The 16,166-nt window shown below is 43.8% G+C and overlaps 1 protein-coding gene across 1 annotated transcript; it reads right to left on the bottom strand.

Moving 5' to 3' along the window:
• Window positions 1-6,647: 6,647 nt before the first annotated feature.
• sdhaf3 (succinate dehydrogenase complex assembly factor 3) lies at window positions 6,648-15,844 on the bottom strand. Its single transcript, XM_079571152.1, has 2 exons — window positions 15,548-15,844; window positions 6,648-7,029 (listed from the first exon to the last, which is right to left on the bottom strand). The coding sequence occupies exons 1-2, from the start codon at window positions 15,722-15,724 to the stop codon at window positions 6,829-6,831; spliced, it is 378 nt and encodes a 125-aa protein (XP_079427278.1). The 5' UTR covers window positions 15,725-15,844; the 3' UTR covers window positions 6,648-6,828.
• Between the last annotated feature and the right edge of the window lie 322 nt (window positions 15,845-16,166).

Here is a 16,166-nt window from a genome sequence, read left to right as displayed (position 1 = left end):
GCCATGGAGTTTGAAGACATGTTGAACCAGCAAATTAGCAGTCTCGAAGGCAGAGGGCAACTTTGGTAATGGGACAAAATGTACACACTTCGAAAATCGATCCACAATGGTCAAAATTACAGAGTTACCTTCAGATGGGGGAAGGCCAGTTACAAAGTCCACAGCGATGTGGGACCAGGGACGGTGTGGAATCGGGAGTGGACGAAGCAGACCAGCAGGAGCACGGTGGGATGCTTTACTGCGGGCACAGACCGAGCAAGCAGAAACAAATCCCTTGATGTCAGCGGACATTGTGGGCCACCAGAAGCGCTGCTGGATTAAGGTAAGGGTTCGATGAAATCCAGGATGACAGGAGACTCTGGAGGAATGGCCCCACTGCAAAACCACAGATCTGGCTGATGGCGGCACAAACAAGCAGCCTGGAGGACATCCTGGAGGTGAGGGATGATTGACAAGGGCCTCCTGGACAGATTTCTCCACCTCCCAACAGACTGCCCCTACCACACAGGTGGAAGGCAAGATATTTTCAGTAGGAGGTTCTTCATTAGGAGGCGCAAACTGGCGGGACAAGGCATCCGGCTTGAGGTTCCTGGACCCCGGACGGTAAGTGAGTGTAAAGTTGAACCGGCCAAGGAATAGTGCCCAGCGAGCCTGGCGGGAATTTAGCCTGCGAGCAGAACGTAGATAGGATAAATTCTTATGATCTGTCCATACCATGAATGGCTGTGCCGAGCCCTCCAACCAGTGCCTCCACTCCTGTAGTGCGACGATGACTGCCAGCAGCTCCCTGTTGCCAACATCATAGTTCCTCTCCGCAGGAGTTAGACGACGGGAGAAGGCGGCGCATGGATGCAACTTCTGGTCAGTGGCATTGCGCTGAGAAAGGACGGCTCCAACACCAGAGTCAGAGGCATCCACTTCGATGATGAACTGGGCAGAAGGATCTGGGTGAGACAATACTGGAGCAGAACAAAAAAGGTCCTTTAGTTTCACAAAAGCTGCCTCTGCTTCAGCAGGCCAGTCAAAAGGCACTTTAACAGAAGTAAGTTTGGTAAGAGGTGCCGCAACTTTACTATAGTCACGAATAAAGCGTCTATAGAAGTTTGCAAATCCCAAAAATCTTTGGAGTTGCTTCCTATTGGAAGGGGTTGGCCAATCAGCAACCGCCTGTACCTTGGCTGGGTCAGTCTTGATCTGCCCCTTTTCAATGACAAAACCAAGGAAGCCAACAGAACTCTCATGAAATTCACACTTCTCCGCTTTTACATAAAGTCTGTTTTCGAGAAGGCGTTGTAGAACAAGTCTGACATGTTGTACATGTTCTTGAAGAGAGCGAGAAAAAATCAAAATGTCGTCAATGTATACAAACACAAATCTATTCAACATATCCCGCAACACATCATTAATAAGGGCCTGGAACACAGCTGGAGCATTTGTTAAACCAAATGGCATTACCAGGTACTCAAAGTGTCCGAGTGGGGTGTTGAACGCCGTCTTCCATTCATCTCCCTCCTTTATACGGACTAGATGATAGGCACTCCGAAGGTCAAGTTTGGTAAAAATGGTGGCCTCTTGGAGTGAGCAAAACGCTGAATCAATCAGTGGAAGGGGATACTTGTTTTTGACAGTAATATCATTGAGTCCCCTGTAATCAATGCAAGGGCGAAGTGTACGGTCCTTTTTATCAACAAAAAAGAAACCGGCCCCTACAGGGGATGAGGAGGGGCGAATGAGCCCAGCAGCTAGGGAATCGGTGATATAAGTCTCCATGGCCCCCCTCTCAGGATTGGAAAGATTGTAGAGCTTGCTGGTTGGTAATGGTGCGCCAGGGATCAATTCAATGCTACAATCATAAGGTCTGTGAGGAGGCAATGATGAGGCATTGTCCTTAGAGAACACCTCCTGTAGGTCATGGTACTCAGCTGGCACAAGAGACAAATCTATGGGCTTGGGATTAGTAGGTGTGCATCTGTCAAGAGAGGGAACTGCCGAATGTAGACAGTGGCTGTGACAAAATAGGCTCCAATTAATTATGGATAGCTGTGACCAGTCAATGTGTGGATTATGTAGTTTAAGCCAGGGGAGGCCTAAAACTAGAGGAGTGGAAGGAGAGTTAACAATGTACAAAGAAATTGTCTCGTGATGATTGCCAGATAGGAGTAATGAAACTGGGGTGGTACGATGCGTAACGCTGGCAAGAAGTTTCCCATCAAGAGCATAAACATTCTTGGGCTCAGGAAGGGCATCAGAAGAAATGTTACATTGGGAAACAAACATGGAGTCAATAAAGTTGTCATCTGCTCCTGAATCCACTAGGGCAACAAGGGGAAAGGATTTCTTTGCGTAGGACACAGTACCTTTAAGCTGGATACGTCCGCAGGAGGGATCAGTCGGTGTGTGGCTCACCAGCGCCCCTCCGCTGGCTGATGAGCCTGGTCTTTTGGCAGAGCAGGGCAGTGATCAACAGTGTGTCCAGCTTTACCGCAGTACATGCAGAGCCCAAGGCGAAGGCGACGCTGGCGTTCTTGTTGGCTGAGTCTCATCCTTCCCAACTGCATGGGTTCCTCAGAACTTGGAGCAGGAGTTGGAGCAGCTGGTGATGATGATTCAGTCGGCAGGTGAGTGGCAGGTGCAGGCTGACGAGGTTGATGAGAGTAGAGAGTGGGAGGGGGAATGCTTTTCCTAACTCCTCTCTCCCTACGTCTTTCAGATAGACGATTGTCTAAACGTATGGCTAAGAAAATTAATTCTTCCAATGTAGAAGTCTCATCACGAGCTGCCAGCTGGTCCTTGAGTTCCTCACTTAAACCACTGAAAAACACCCCCTGCAAAGCTTTCTCATCCCACCCGGTCTCTGCAGCTAGAATGCGGAAATCTATAGAGTAGGAGGAAACAGAACCACTACCCTGGCGTAGGGAAAGCAGCCGGCTACTGGCCTCCTTTGTTTGTAACGGGTGGTCAAATACTCTTCTAATCTCATTGGTAAATGTATCCATAGCATTACAAACTGGGGAACTACTATTCACTAAAGCTACGGCCCAGGCAGAAGCCTTACCAGAGAGTAAACTCATAATAAAGGCTACCTTAGCTTTATCAGTGGAGTAAGTTAGCGGCTGTTGGTTGAAGACTAGCATACACTGGTGTAGAAACTGTCCACATAACCCTATTTCACCTGAATATCTGGCGGGAGTGGGAATGAAGGGCTCTCGAGGTAGGGCATGTTGATGGTCCGGAGGAGCAGAAGCCGCAACAGGAGCAGGTGGAACTTGAACTGGTGGAGGATTGGCTGCCAGGTGACTAGCGAGTTGGTCAAAACGAGCACTTAACTCAGAAAAATTTGAGTTAAGTTGGCGGAGTGAGTCCACAAGTTCTTTTATGGTCCTCTCATGCTGGCCCACACGGGATGCTTGTAGGGCGAGAGCCTGCTTAAATCTTTCAATCTCTGCGGGGTCCATGTTGGCCAGATAATTCTGTTAAGGATTGCAGAGGAGGAACCCCAAAGCGGAGACTGAGGCAGGTAAGGTTTACCAATTTATTTCCAAAAAAACAAAACAAAAACTGAAGAGGCTGAGGCGACGGGGGCAGGCAGGCAGCAAGTAGAACCAGGACGGAGCAGAGGTAACCCAGAGCGAGAACCAACCTGGGCAAAGACGGAGACATGTAAGAATCATAAAAATACGTCAGGACAAAAAGCAGGTAAGGCTTCTACCAACTGAGACGGAATTATCTGGCAGTGTGGAGAGGACTGAGCAGAGTGTTTGTAGGCTGGTTCCTAATCAAGTCCAGGTGTGCCTCATTGCTGCATGTGCCAGCCACGCCCCCGTCAACCACCAGCTCTGCACAGAAGGAAAGAAAAAACACAAAGAGGAGGGGAACAAAACACAAACCATAACACAAGGTGGTAGGTTGGTGTTATTGTAATGCACCAGTTCCGGATTGTTGCTGTAATTGTTTTTTTTGCTTCACACATAATATTCTGCCGAAGCATTCCCTGGTCTGTTTGCATAAGATAGAGGATGGGGCTGACCTGCTGTGGATCATGGCAAGCCTTATACAACTTATAATGAAATAAAGAATGATTGTTTCATCTTTCAAAGCTTTGCCAAGTACATAAATATTACGTAAAACAACATGTTGATCTGTTCAAAGCAAAGAAGTGCTGTGAGCCCCATTAACCATAACCCTTATGCCAGGTCAGGACTGGGAGATGGTGGTGGATCTGGGCAAGCAGCTGGTCTTCCCATCAGAGATCACACAGACAACTCTCTGGCCCGACAGGGTTGCTCTGGTCGAGGCATCAAAAAAGGGTCCTCATTATGAAGCTAACCGTCCCGTGGGAGGAGGGAATCCAGGTGGCAAACCTGTGCAAGAGGCTGAAATACACTGTGTTTGCAGCAGAATGCGGAGACCAGGTGGGCGGCAACCATCTACCCTGTAGAGGTGAGCAGCGGGGGGTTTGTTGGGAAGTCCTTACTCACAGAGCTGAGGAGGGCCATTAAGGAGATGGCAGAAGAGGTGGAGAAGGCAGGCTTCTGGTTGTGGGTGCGGAGGAGGGAGGACTTCTGGGGAACAACACCAAAGTAGGGTCAGCCGAGGTGGCAGGGAGACGTCCCTATTCAGCCACTGCCCCCCCCACCGACAGATGTACTGGCTAGGGGGGCGAAACATCATGGTGGTACCAGCTGACGACCCTGCAGCTGACCTGAAAGGCCCCGTAGGAGGTGCGTCGGGGCGGGAATAACATCACCTGTGTACTCCTAAATGTATACATCTGCTTTATCATTCGATGCAGTGTTTTTCCCACAAATGTCTGAGTCTACAACATATTAAAGGGGCTAGATGCAAGCTAGCCATTCTATACTCACTACTGCCACCTCAGGTCATACGTGTAACTGCACCTTCTATATTAAGCTCGTGCCTGACGGCACTTCAGACCCGAATTAACACCGTTTTGAGTGACAGTGCAGGATTTTAGAGGCAGTTGTGCTAAATATGTCTGGGCTCATTCTACACATTAGGACATGGCTGGACCATGTAGGGGCAGGAATATACATAATTTTAACATTTTTAAACTCTGTATAGTCCCTTTAGAGGATGACAAAATAAATTAAGTTTCACTCCTTAAAAAAGTCAGGTATAGTGCCTATAAGAGGTAACTGGACATTAAAGGTATACAGGAGGATTTTCACGTATTTTTGGAATGAACCGCCCTTTCCACTTTTAAAAAAAATGCGCACACTCTACCTGCCTCCGAGGAGGAAGACTCTCCCAAAAACACTCTGGTCTTGTTTCTCTCTTCTGAAGCCTTTCTCTTCTTCTCATACACTTCGAAGACACTTTTTCTCTTACGACCCTCTGCCATTTTCAAGCGACTCGGTGCGTTCTGCGAGCAGCAATGAATGGCTAACAGCGTAACTCACATAGGCTTGAAAGTGCGCATGCGCAGAAATTAACAAGGGGAGAGCACGCACGACGGCCTCACGTAGGCATATCACCAGAATGATTGAAAATGAAGAGGACCAAACGTCTGGATGATCCACCCGGAAATAGAACATCCTCCGCTATACCTTTAAATTAGACCGAATATGATTTGTTTTCTTGCTTAAGATTTGTCTCTTTATCTGATTTCTGGCTAATAATTAAGATTTAATAAATGGGACAGTGTTAGTTTGTAGCTAGTAAGATGTTGAATAAGGCCATGCCAAAATAAGGACTAATAAGTGCTTTATAAATACCACTTAAGAGCTAATTAACTATCAATGAGTACAGTAATTAGCACTTAGTTAGCTGTTAATAATAAAGTTACGCAATTCTGTACATATTGTTAATTTATTTCTTACACATTTCTAAAGCTCGGATGAGGCCAACACAAAACAAGACAAATATTTATGTTATTACCGAACAGGACAGGACACCAGGAGCTTTATTGAAGTGGTCTTACACCGCTGAACTTGTACAGCCTCTCAATAAAAAGAGCATGACTTCACCTGAACAATGGCTCAGAGATCAGCGCCCAGGCAGAAAGAGGCATTACGGATGCAAAGGCCTCGCTTCAACAGTCCCCCTTACTCTCAAACTTCACAGCTGTAATCATGCAAACAAGTTGACAAGCGGACTTATTAGTGCCACCTTAATGCACCTTGTGTCTGTGTGAGCAGAATTAGGGCCCTCTCTTTATTGTCACAGATACAAGGACAGGATATTACGCAGCACTTAGATCAAAAATGAAATGTTCCTAAAAGCCTGACTCAGGCTTGGAGTGCCACTCTTCCTAAGTACGAGTGAAGAGGTGTGAGTAAGGCGCAGCATCCTGTTAGCAACGACTCTCAGTCCTGGAGGTGCCGCTGTCCATGGGTTCATAGATTCAAGCGTGATTTTTAGATTTATTTCACCTGACCGGAGATTGATCAGTTAAGGTGGACGCATCATACATAACTGAGGCTTAGAAAACAGTCTTTTGGGTAGCCCATCATTGATATTTTAAGTTTTATTCTACATGGTTTATACAGGCAGAAGCAAGTCAATTATAGTGCCTTTTAATGCCACAAACACAAAAGAATCGATGCTTATTTCATTTCATTAGATTTGCTAACATTTCATCAAACAGAGGAAAGAGAATAGGACAAAATGATTAATTTGTGCACATGGGTACAACTGCTTTAAAATAGAAAAATTAAGAGCAAAACGACAAAATAAATCTCAAAAAGACCAAACCAAACCATAATGGCTGGCACTAAAATCCAAGTATTTCAGAATGATTGCACTTTGTAATGTCAGTGAGCTTCTTCTGTAGCACCGAAAGCCCTGTGAAAGTCTGTTTGGCTGTAATCACTTGGAGAAAGTGTCCTCCTCGATGTTGAACTGGTTGTTAGGTTTGGTGGACTCCAGCATGAGTTCGTACAGCTGGCCGACCTGTTCGTCCTGAAAGTTCTTGAGATGTCCCTCGGGGAGCTCGGCCCCAAACTTGACCGAGCTGAGCCGCTGGCCCTCAGACTCCAGGATCTGGGTCTGTAGGATGTTCTTGTAGTTCTGTCGGGAGGAGAAGGAAGCCATGAATGATTCTGGGGTGGCAGAATATGTTTAACAATTTGAATTTGAATGACCACGCCTCCACTCGGTTTTCGAGATCAGGATCAAATCCACAAAGCACCGCACCCTTTGGTCAAAAACGCACTTTGGTGTAAACGCGGCCCAATCGCTGTGTTTTCACATGAAACTGCAAATAAAGACACGCTAACTTTTTGCAACATGTGCACAAATAAACAACTGCGGGAACTGGGAACTGCGTCCAAACCATGAAATGAGTTCAAGATTTACAAAAGTCCTGAGAGTCATTACTTATTTTGTGCATTTAGTGTCTTATCAATAAAAAACAACGATGTCAGTACTTTTTCAAATCTATCAATTGAGTTCAAAAAGAGCCTAAACCATTAAATACATAGCCTTGGAAAAATGTTGTGTCTTTGTAAGCCTGTAACAGCACCTCATATTTCTCCTGTTGGAAATAAAATGGCTAAAATGGCTTGTCATCATCGGTAAATGTTACACCCGCCCACTTACGGCAATGATACCGCGTGATTGGCTAAAACCACTGTTTGGTTTGGAATCAAAACAAATCAGCACAAGCAGCACATGATGAATTCTTGTGTTTGTGAACTCACAAATACTGCTAGAAATGTATGTACCATCTGTCCCAATGTCTGTTTTAATGGCGTCCATTCTGTAATATCATTAATCAAAAAGAATAATGCCTAATTTTTTGATCATTTTATGTTTCACATCTACAATCAATCATTTTTCAAATTGAAATCAAAAGTGAAATTACATAGAAATGTCTGCGATGAGCATTTTTCGGTTTATATAATGAAACAAAATCTCTCTAAATGGCTTAAATGTAAAGTTTTCGATCGGATGCTGAAATTGAAAAACAATATTTGAAAGTACAGGCTCAGATGTCAAGTCATATGAACTTCTTCCTACTCCTTTTGAGCACAATAGTCTTGTTTGTTTTCTTTGGAAATGAAATGAAAAAATGCCCAGTTTCATCAATGCGGTCACTGTAGCAGCCGAACAATAATATGGACCGTACAGAGAACTTCCGCTTCTATTTTAGAATCAGATCCAAAACCCTAAATTTAGGCCATTTAGAGTGATTACTTTCATTACATAAAACCAAAAATGCTCATATCAGATGCTTTCGTTTGCGATTTCAATTTGAAAAATGATTGAACAAATGATACACAATGATACTCAGTCAATTGCATTCCATGGAACTTTAAAGGGAAAAAAAAAAACGTCTGTATTGACTGGATTCCAGACATTGCTTAGCGCCTTTAATTCTCCTGCGTTGACAAGCCCACACAAAACATTGGCCGAACGTTTCTGTAAAGTTAATTTTCCCTTTTGGAATTGTGCTATAGTAAGACTACACCTTCCCACTGTTGCCCTGACAGGGAGATTGCCTCTGAGGCTTGTGTTTACGGCCCGTCATAATGAAACAGCTTCTATCTCCCAAATGACTTCGCACATTCAGCACTGACAAAGAATTCCCCCTCCCATCCGTCCCAGGATCCAGCATCTATCTCCATCGACTTCATTATAGAAATTACCTGCAGATGGGTCATTTTGCATCCTCTTTCAGACTGTAATTGTCCAGGCAAACATTGGCGGTGCCCCATAGAGACATTAAAAATCATCTGTAGGCTTCTGAATAGGCACTACAGTGAGATCAGATAATGGGTTGGATTAACACGGGCCACTGGACATGAATAATGTGGATCCAACAGCGGTTTTCTGCGATAGTGAATATGGAAAAAACGACTGTGGACAAAACACTTACAAGCCAGTTCACAAACTTTTCGCACCAAATACCAGAGAGTGAAAAGCCTGTAGACTACAAACAGGCTTTAACCAGAACTAAAGCAGGTCTGTAACGATCGCGTGGCGTGTGGGTTGTTAGTATGTGATGGGGGGTGGAGGGGAGGGGGCTACACAAGAGATAAGGTTAATTGGGGATTCAACATAGTCAATGGCCCTCATTTATCAAACTGGTGTACGGCGAAATCAGAGCGTATGTGAGGTGTACGGAAAATCAACGCCTGTTTTGGCTTTCACCAATCGCTCAAATCCTACACCAAGTCAGGAGGTGGTGCACACAACACACCAATTTTAACCAAACAGTGCAGGAAAACAGTTTCAGCATGGATTACATTGCCACATTGCATATAATAATATATAATCCTCATTGGTGATTTAAACATGAAACACGGGGACAATAAATTTTCTACTACCTACAACAAGGATACAGCGTTAATATTTATGGAATTTTGCGCGGTGCATCGACATGCCCCTCTACGCCATAGGCCCGAGCCCAAAATGGAGACACTAGAACCTGGGTAGCGGGCCACAGAGACTCTCATGGTGTTTTTTAAAAATTTGCTTTTAACACAAAATACCGCTGTACCTGAAGTGCAAACGTGTAGATGGTTTCCCCGGCTCACACCATGGCAATAGTGCACACACTATTGGTCAATAGAGTATTAACCGATAAGGTTAACGGTTAATGAAAACTTGAAAACATGCCGCCCTAATTTTAGTTGCTGGGTTAGATTGACAGATGAATTAAGCCCCTGGGCATAAGACAGCATAAGAATCGCCAGAACTGTTAGCAGCGAGTTAGCAACATTAGCCTGTATCTTGTAAACACTGCAGACTCCCTAACCCAGCACAGACTCTGATTGAGAGAGTGTAGTCTGTAATAAAGTCAGCTCTATGTGGATTATTGTATTTACACTAAAGAATTCTCCAGTTTGTTGTTATTTTCTCTCCTCAGCTGAGAGCTGCGTCTTGTAGGAGCGCCGGCCACACGTCAAGTGGTATCGTTTTCTGGTATCTGAGTACGAGTTTGAGTACAAGCATGTGGTATCAGCCCGATACCCGATACTGGTATCGGTGCATCCCTAGCCTGAGCGAGGCCCTGTCCGTGTTCTTGCTGGTTTGAGCGCCGGATGTGGACCGTATTCCGTGCTCGCAAGTAGCTCAGACGTCAAACAAATCCTTTGACAGCACCACAGCTGTCTTCAGTCTGGACGGGTTCTTAAGGTCCGGGTTTGAGCGGCATGCACAGGGTCTTGTGACCGCACGCTCTCCTCTGGTCAGGGGAAAGACCGGGCGGGTTTGTTAGGTTCCGGTCGGCTGACAGTTCTTCGCACACCTGTTCCCTCCCAGAGGAAAGCTCTGCTCAGGCTGAGAGAGGCGTAGTCCTCTCCGGCTCCAGCGCTACGTCCACAGAGCAGACCAGCTGCTTTTCACTGGTTCAGCTCATGGTCCAGACTCTAGTCTCTGCAGCACCTTTCTTTTTACCACACTTTTTTTGTAATTTTAAAAAATTGTATTTATATTTAAGCCTACAGCTTATTTAATAAAGATAACTTTTGTTTATTTACATTTTTTATTTATGTAAATGTGACCTTGGCTATTGTGGATTACTAACTGATTGTATACACCTACTCATACACCATTTTTGTACGCAATGTTGATAAATGACCCCTCCTGGAACTGCCACCTTGACGTGGTGGAGGGGTTTGAGCACCCAAATGATCCTGGAGCTCTGTTGCCGGGGGCTTCGTGCCCCTGGTAGGGTCTCCCATGGCAAACAGGTCCTAGGTGACGGGTCAGACAAAGAGCGGTTCAGAAGCCCCTCATGAGAGACCAACAGGCCCGGTTTAAATCGTGAGGCCGTCCTTCTGTGGGCCCACCACCTGCAGGAGGAGCCATAGGGGCTGGTGCAGTGTGATTTGGACAACTCCAAAAGCTGCCCCCATGACCCGGCAATGGAAAAGTGGTAGAAAATGGATGGATGTTGATAAATGAGAGCCATTGAGAGTAAATAAAGTGTGAAATGGCAATGTCAGGTCTACCCTGCAATTAACTGGCTTTGATCACCTCACTGCCCAGAGTCGGGGTAAGTCCCCGTGATCTCTGATAAGGACAAGACGCGGAGAAGAAACAGTATTTATCTGTATTGGTTTGTTTAGCCTGTTGCAATTATCATATAATCAAGTTTTTCAAAACTTTAAACCATGTTGTAACATGTCAAAAACAGACCTGGAGTATTTCACTTCACATCCCGTTTAATTTAGCAGTTTCTTCTTCTGCTGATTTTGCGCTTCCTTTCTGTACTTCCTGAGTGGATAATATTGCGTTGTTGCTAAAACCCAAAACTGTTTTTAAAAGTCCTTAATCCAACATTTGATCGGTTCTTTTAAACCATTCTGCGCTCAAAGTGTGTTTATCACGCCGTGCTGACGCTGTGAACTGGAATATAAAGTTAAAGGTACACTGCGTAACATTTTGGACTATACTGTGGCCGCAAAAAACAAACATGCTCCTAATGACCAGCTGAACACAGAAAATGCTATTACTGCAGTGTGTAATAAATTAATGGATTTGGATGTTGCCTTTCGTCACATCTCCATGGAGACGAGCTGGAGACGTACCCACTCCCGGTAAAGTTTACAGTCATATCTTAGGAGGGCTGAGCCTCATTAATGTTTGTTTGTACATTTATGAGGTATTTGTCAATGATGAAAACATCTGTCACAAAATAAATGCTTGTGTTGCAATTTTATTTATTGGGTACAATTTTATGCGGTGTGGCTTTAAGTTTCCCACCGCTGCCTGCGAAAGGAGCCCCGGGCAAAGTCTTCACCAGTTCTAGTGCCTGTATTTCACAAGCTGAGGCACCAAAAATGATATTTTTAAGTCCCATGTATGATAAGCACCACCAAAAAATACAAGCATTTATTGAATTCTGGGTGTTTTTATTTATGTGAAAAATACCTCTAAAAAAACATGTGTCTACCTGACTTGTAACTTGTGTTTAGTTTCTTTCATGCAAAAACCGAAGCAACGCACAGCAGAAGTACTCTCAGAGGTGCAGATGTTGAGGAAAATCTTCATAAATCAAAAAACGTCGCACACTCAAGCAGCCAATGTTCAATTTTTAATCAAGATTGATAATGTTTCGGCATAGCCTTCATCAGATCATTCTTTTTTTTATATATCTTTGAACCACAGTGTTACACATACAACCATATACACTGTGGTTCAAAGATATAAAAAAAAAGAATGATCCGATGAAGCACTCAAATTGCCTTTACTGCAAAAATACATACTAATTCATAGCACAGCCGTTTTGTTTTGAACATAAAACTTAACTTTCCCAAAGAAATGAAGATAGGCTCCAATAGTCGTCGTTATTGTGCTTTATGGTGATCACACTTAAAAATATGCTGTCAGGACGGGTCAGGACAGCCAAAAAGAGTTGCAACCTGTGAACTGAATGTAGAGCCCACTCTCGCCTCAGCATTAACTACTGCAACAGTGCCATCAAGTGGTGGATTTGTAAAAGTGCTGAGATTCAAAACGCAGCGTTCCGGGACAAATGCCACCAACAAGTGTTCTCCTGAAAAGACCTGATCCAGCCGACGAATGATGTTTATAAGGCGAGGGGGAAATAATATGTTCATGAAATGACTCATGTTCATATTGCACAATCACTAGGTCTTATACTACGTGGACAATTCTTCAAATAAAAAAGCTGAATGATAGAAAAATACTGTAGAGCTTCCACTAGACTGTTTTTTTTGCCGAACATAAAAAAAAAATGAAAGTGTCATATGTTATCAATAAAAATGCATCTACATATATTCAAAGACAGAGGGTGCTATAGTGGGTCCAAAACACAGCTATTTCTAAAAAAGAGACGATGGGCAGGGGTGACGCGGACGTACCCCGCTCAACATATGTGCACAATAACTCAGACAGGAGGTAAACCTTATCCTGCCCTCACGCTCCTGTCATGTGACTTCGGGAGCAAAATGAATTAGCGATTAAGTCTCTCACACTGAAATGTTTTGGAGGGACAGAGCGAAGCAGAGGCTTAAGTCATCGTCAGTCTAGAGCAGGTGTGTCAAACTCATTTTGGGCCGTGGGCCGAAATTCAGCTCTCATGGCGGGTCTCGGGCCACATAATGTAAACAGGAAAAGACTATAGCATAACATTTTTCCAATAAATGAATAATAATAATGAGCTGTGATTTGGTCAAAGTCCCAACTTGACTGTGGCCTAATCAATAACAACGGCTTACGCTTGTATTGCACTTTACAAGCCTGTGTCACAAGTTTCTCAAAGTGCTACATAGTAGTAGCTACATTATTCATTCAATTCACACTTGGTGGTTGTAAGCTGTTATTGAAGCCACAGCCGCCCTGGGGCAGACTGTCCATTTACTATAATGTGTTGTTCATATCCTGATCTCTTATTATATCAGTGCCCTCTGCTGGACATGTGTGAAAATCATTCAGTTTTTTTTAATTTAAGCTGCCCCCTGGTGGCTGGAATGAGCTACTCTGGAATACTCGAGGGACCGTTGGATCAAATTGCTAAGAGCTCTTACGCCAAACCGGATGTGCGTCAGCAGCCGCCATGGCAAGATGCTTCTGAATTGGTCTGTCAGTTAGGAAGTAGTTAGGAAAAGGAGCCTTGATGCTAACTATCATGGCCACTTTAGCATAGGGACCTCTGGTGCTAACTAACCAGTGATTAGGAGCTATGTGCCATCCCATAAGCCACTGCTCCAAACCCCCAGGAGCACATTTAATAATAAAAATAATAATAATTAAATACTAAGATTCTGCACAAGCCAAACTTTATAAAAGTGATAAATCCATGTTGTCGTCCCCACAGCTCAGGCACATGTCAGTGTTAAAGAGGAAACTCAGGAAACGGATTAAAGGAACAGGCCACCGTTTTTACATACTGAGATATGTTCTTACCTAACCTTAGTCGAGTTAATATATCCCCGTCTGGTCTTTGTCCGTGCGCTCTGTCAGGCAAACGGAGCACATACGCAGCCTCTCCCACATGTCACATAGCTCCAAAAAAGCTCACGATAGAAGCTACCAAGCTCTTCCACGTGTTCCCTATTTAAATAAAGTTACGTGAAGTGTTTTCATGCGAAGTATATTTACACAGAAATGTAGCATGTCGATTTTATAAGCAGATAAAAAGGGGTACTACATTGTGAGGCGTAATGATACGAGGAGCACAACGTCTGCGCAGTAACTCCTAAAGACTTCCCCCGCTCACTTCCATCAATAACCTTTAGGAGTTACTGCGCGGACGTTGTGCTCCTGTATCATTACGCCTCACAATATAGTGCCCCTTTTTATCTGCTTATAAAATCGACATGTTACATTTCTGTGTAAATATACTTCGCATGAAAACACTTCACGTAACTTTATTTAAATAGGGAACACGTGGAAGAGCTTGGTAGCTTCTATCGTGAGCTTTTTTGGAGCTATATGACATGTGGGAGAGGCTGCGTATGTGCTCCGTTTGCCTGGCAGAGCGCACGGACAAAGACCAGACGGGGATAGATTAACTCGACTAAGGTTAGGTAAGAACATATCTCAGTATGTAAAAACGGTGGCCTATTCCTTTAAATGCTTTTGTTTTCATTTAGTAGAAACTTAAGCCACATGGATCATTTGCTGCTGTAGCTTTATGAAACAGCTGTTGAGATCAAATAACACTAAAGGGAAATGTTTGGATCATTTGGATTTATATTTCTCCTTAAATGTCTTTGTTTGGACACTATGTTGTTGTTGGACACTGTACAGTAGGGGGCGACATGCACTTTTGTTTGGCCTCACTCCACCAATAACTTTAAAGAAGAAGAAAAGCAGCTGTTGGTGATGTCACTTCCCTTTCCCCTGTTTAAGGATGGACGGATTGTTCAAATGCTGCTGAAGGTCTAGTTCACTAACTGCACAGATCTAACAGTCGACCCCATGAAAGGTTAAGGAGTTAGTTGCTAGTGTTATCGCTTAGAGGCTGCAATTTGATGGTTTCAGACGCAGCCTAGATGCTTTGTGAAATAGGCTAAGGGCGTAGATCGAAACTGTTATTAATATTTAGGCCTGTCTCTAAACCACTTTGTTATGTCACTCACTGACTAGGACGAGTAGGATGGCCGATAGAATATGCTTCTCAAACCGGCCAAAATTGTGAACAATGGCCACATAACTGCTGCAGGTTAAGAAGATGCTTGACCACTCCAGAAAACGTGGCACTAAAGACCATCTGCAGTTTTTAGACTTTATTCATTTTAATTAAATAGGAAATTTCATTGAAGCTTTAGTAATACATTTAATACAAGTTTTTTTCCTCTGGTTTTGACACATTTTGGACATAATCTAGCCCCATTACGGATTATTTTAGACTATTATAAGGCCCAGTTTACTTCTGATTTGATCTTGATCTAGGCATGGTGGTACTTGGAAGGTCAAACATGTTGTTGTTGTTGTTGTTGTTGTTGTTATTATTATTAGGTGGAACTTGATTTCAAAAGTGGTCTATTTGACATGAGACAGGGAACAGTTTCATAATAGGCTACCGACTGAGCCTTTCTCATAATACTTAGGAAAGGCACATTGGCAACACGTTTACGGGGTTTTCTTCAAACTGTGCCGTGACAATTACCTGCCACTCCGTCATGAAGCCGGTGACCTCCTCCGGGGCCGCACTCTTGTGCCTCCTGAACTCGTCTTTCACGTACTGGTCCCCGAGCGCGCGCAGGTGGATGGGCAAGAAGCGGTGCAGCACGAGGATCCTCTTGTACAGAGCGCGCACCTGAGCCACGTGCACAGAGGCCGCCATTAAACAGGACTTCAAATATGCGCTATACGAGAAAAGAGACAAGATAAGGCTCGAGAGGCTGGAAAAGAGAGGCTGAAGGAGCGTTACTCAACACATGTCCTTGTTTATCCCGGATATGGATCTTCTTCTGCGGTGTGGGAGGGACGAGTGAGAGCTGGCGCCATCTGTTGGAGATTTGCCCAATCTGCACAACAAGGCACTGCTCAGTGAGTTTATACTTTTTGTTGACATAAATAATCATCATAATGATAATAATGATAACAATAATAATAATAATAATGATAATAATGATAATAATAATAATTATAACAATAATAATAATGATGATAATAATAATAATAATAATAATACAGTAATAATTATTATTATTGTAATAAAAACATAAATACAAAGGCTAATAATCGTTACAACCATAGACTGTAAAAAAAAATGGACGTCTTAT

Source organism: Gobius niger, assembly GCF_951799975.1.
Source record: "Gobius niger genome assembly, chromosome: 14".
In the NCBI taxonomy this organism is placed as follows: Eukaryota; Metazoa; Chordata; class Actinopteri; order Gobiiformes; family Gobiidae; genus Gobius; species Gobius niger.
This window is presented reverse-complemented; position numbering and strand designations above follow the sequence as displayed.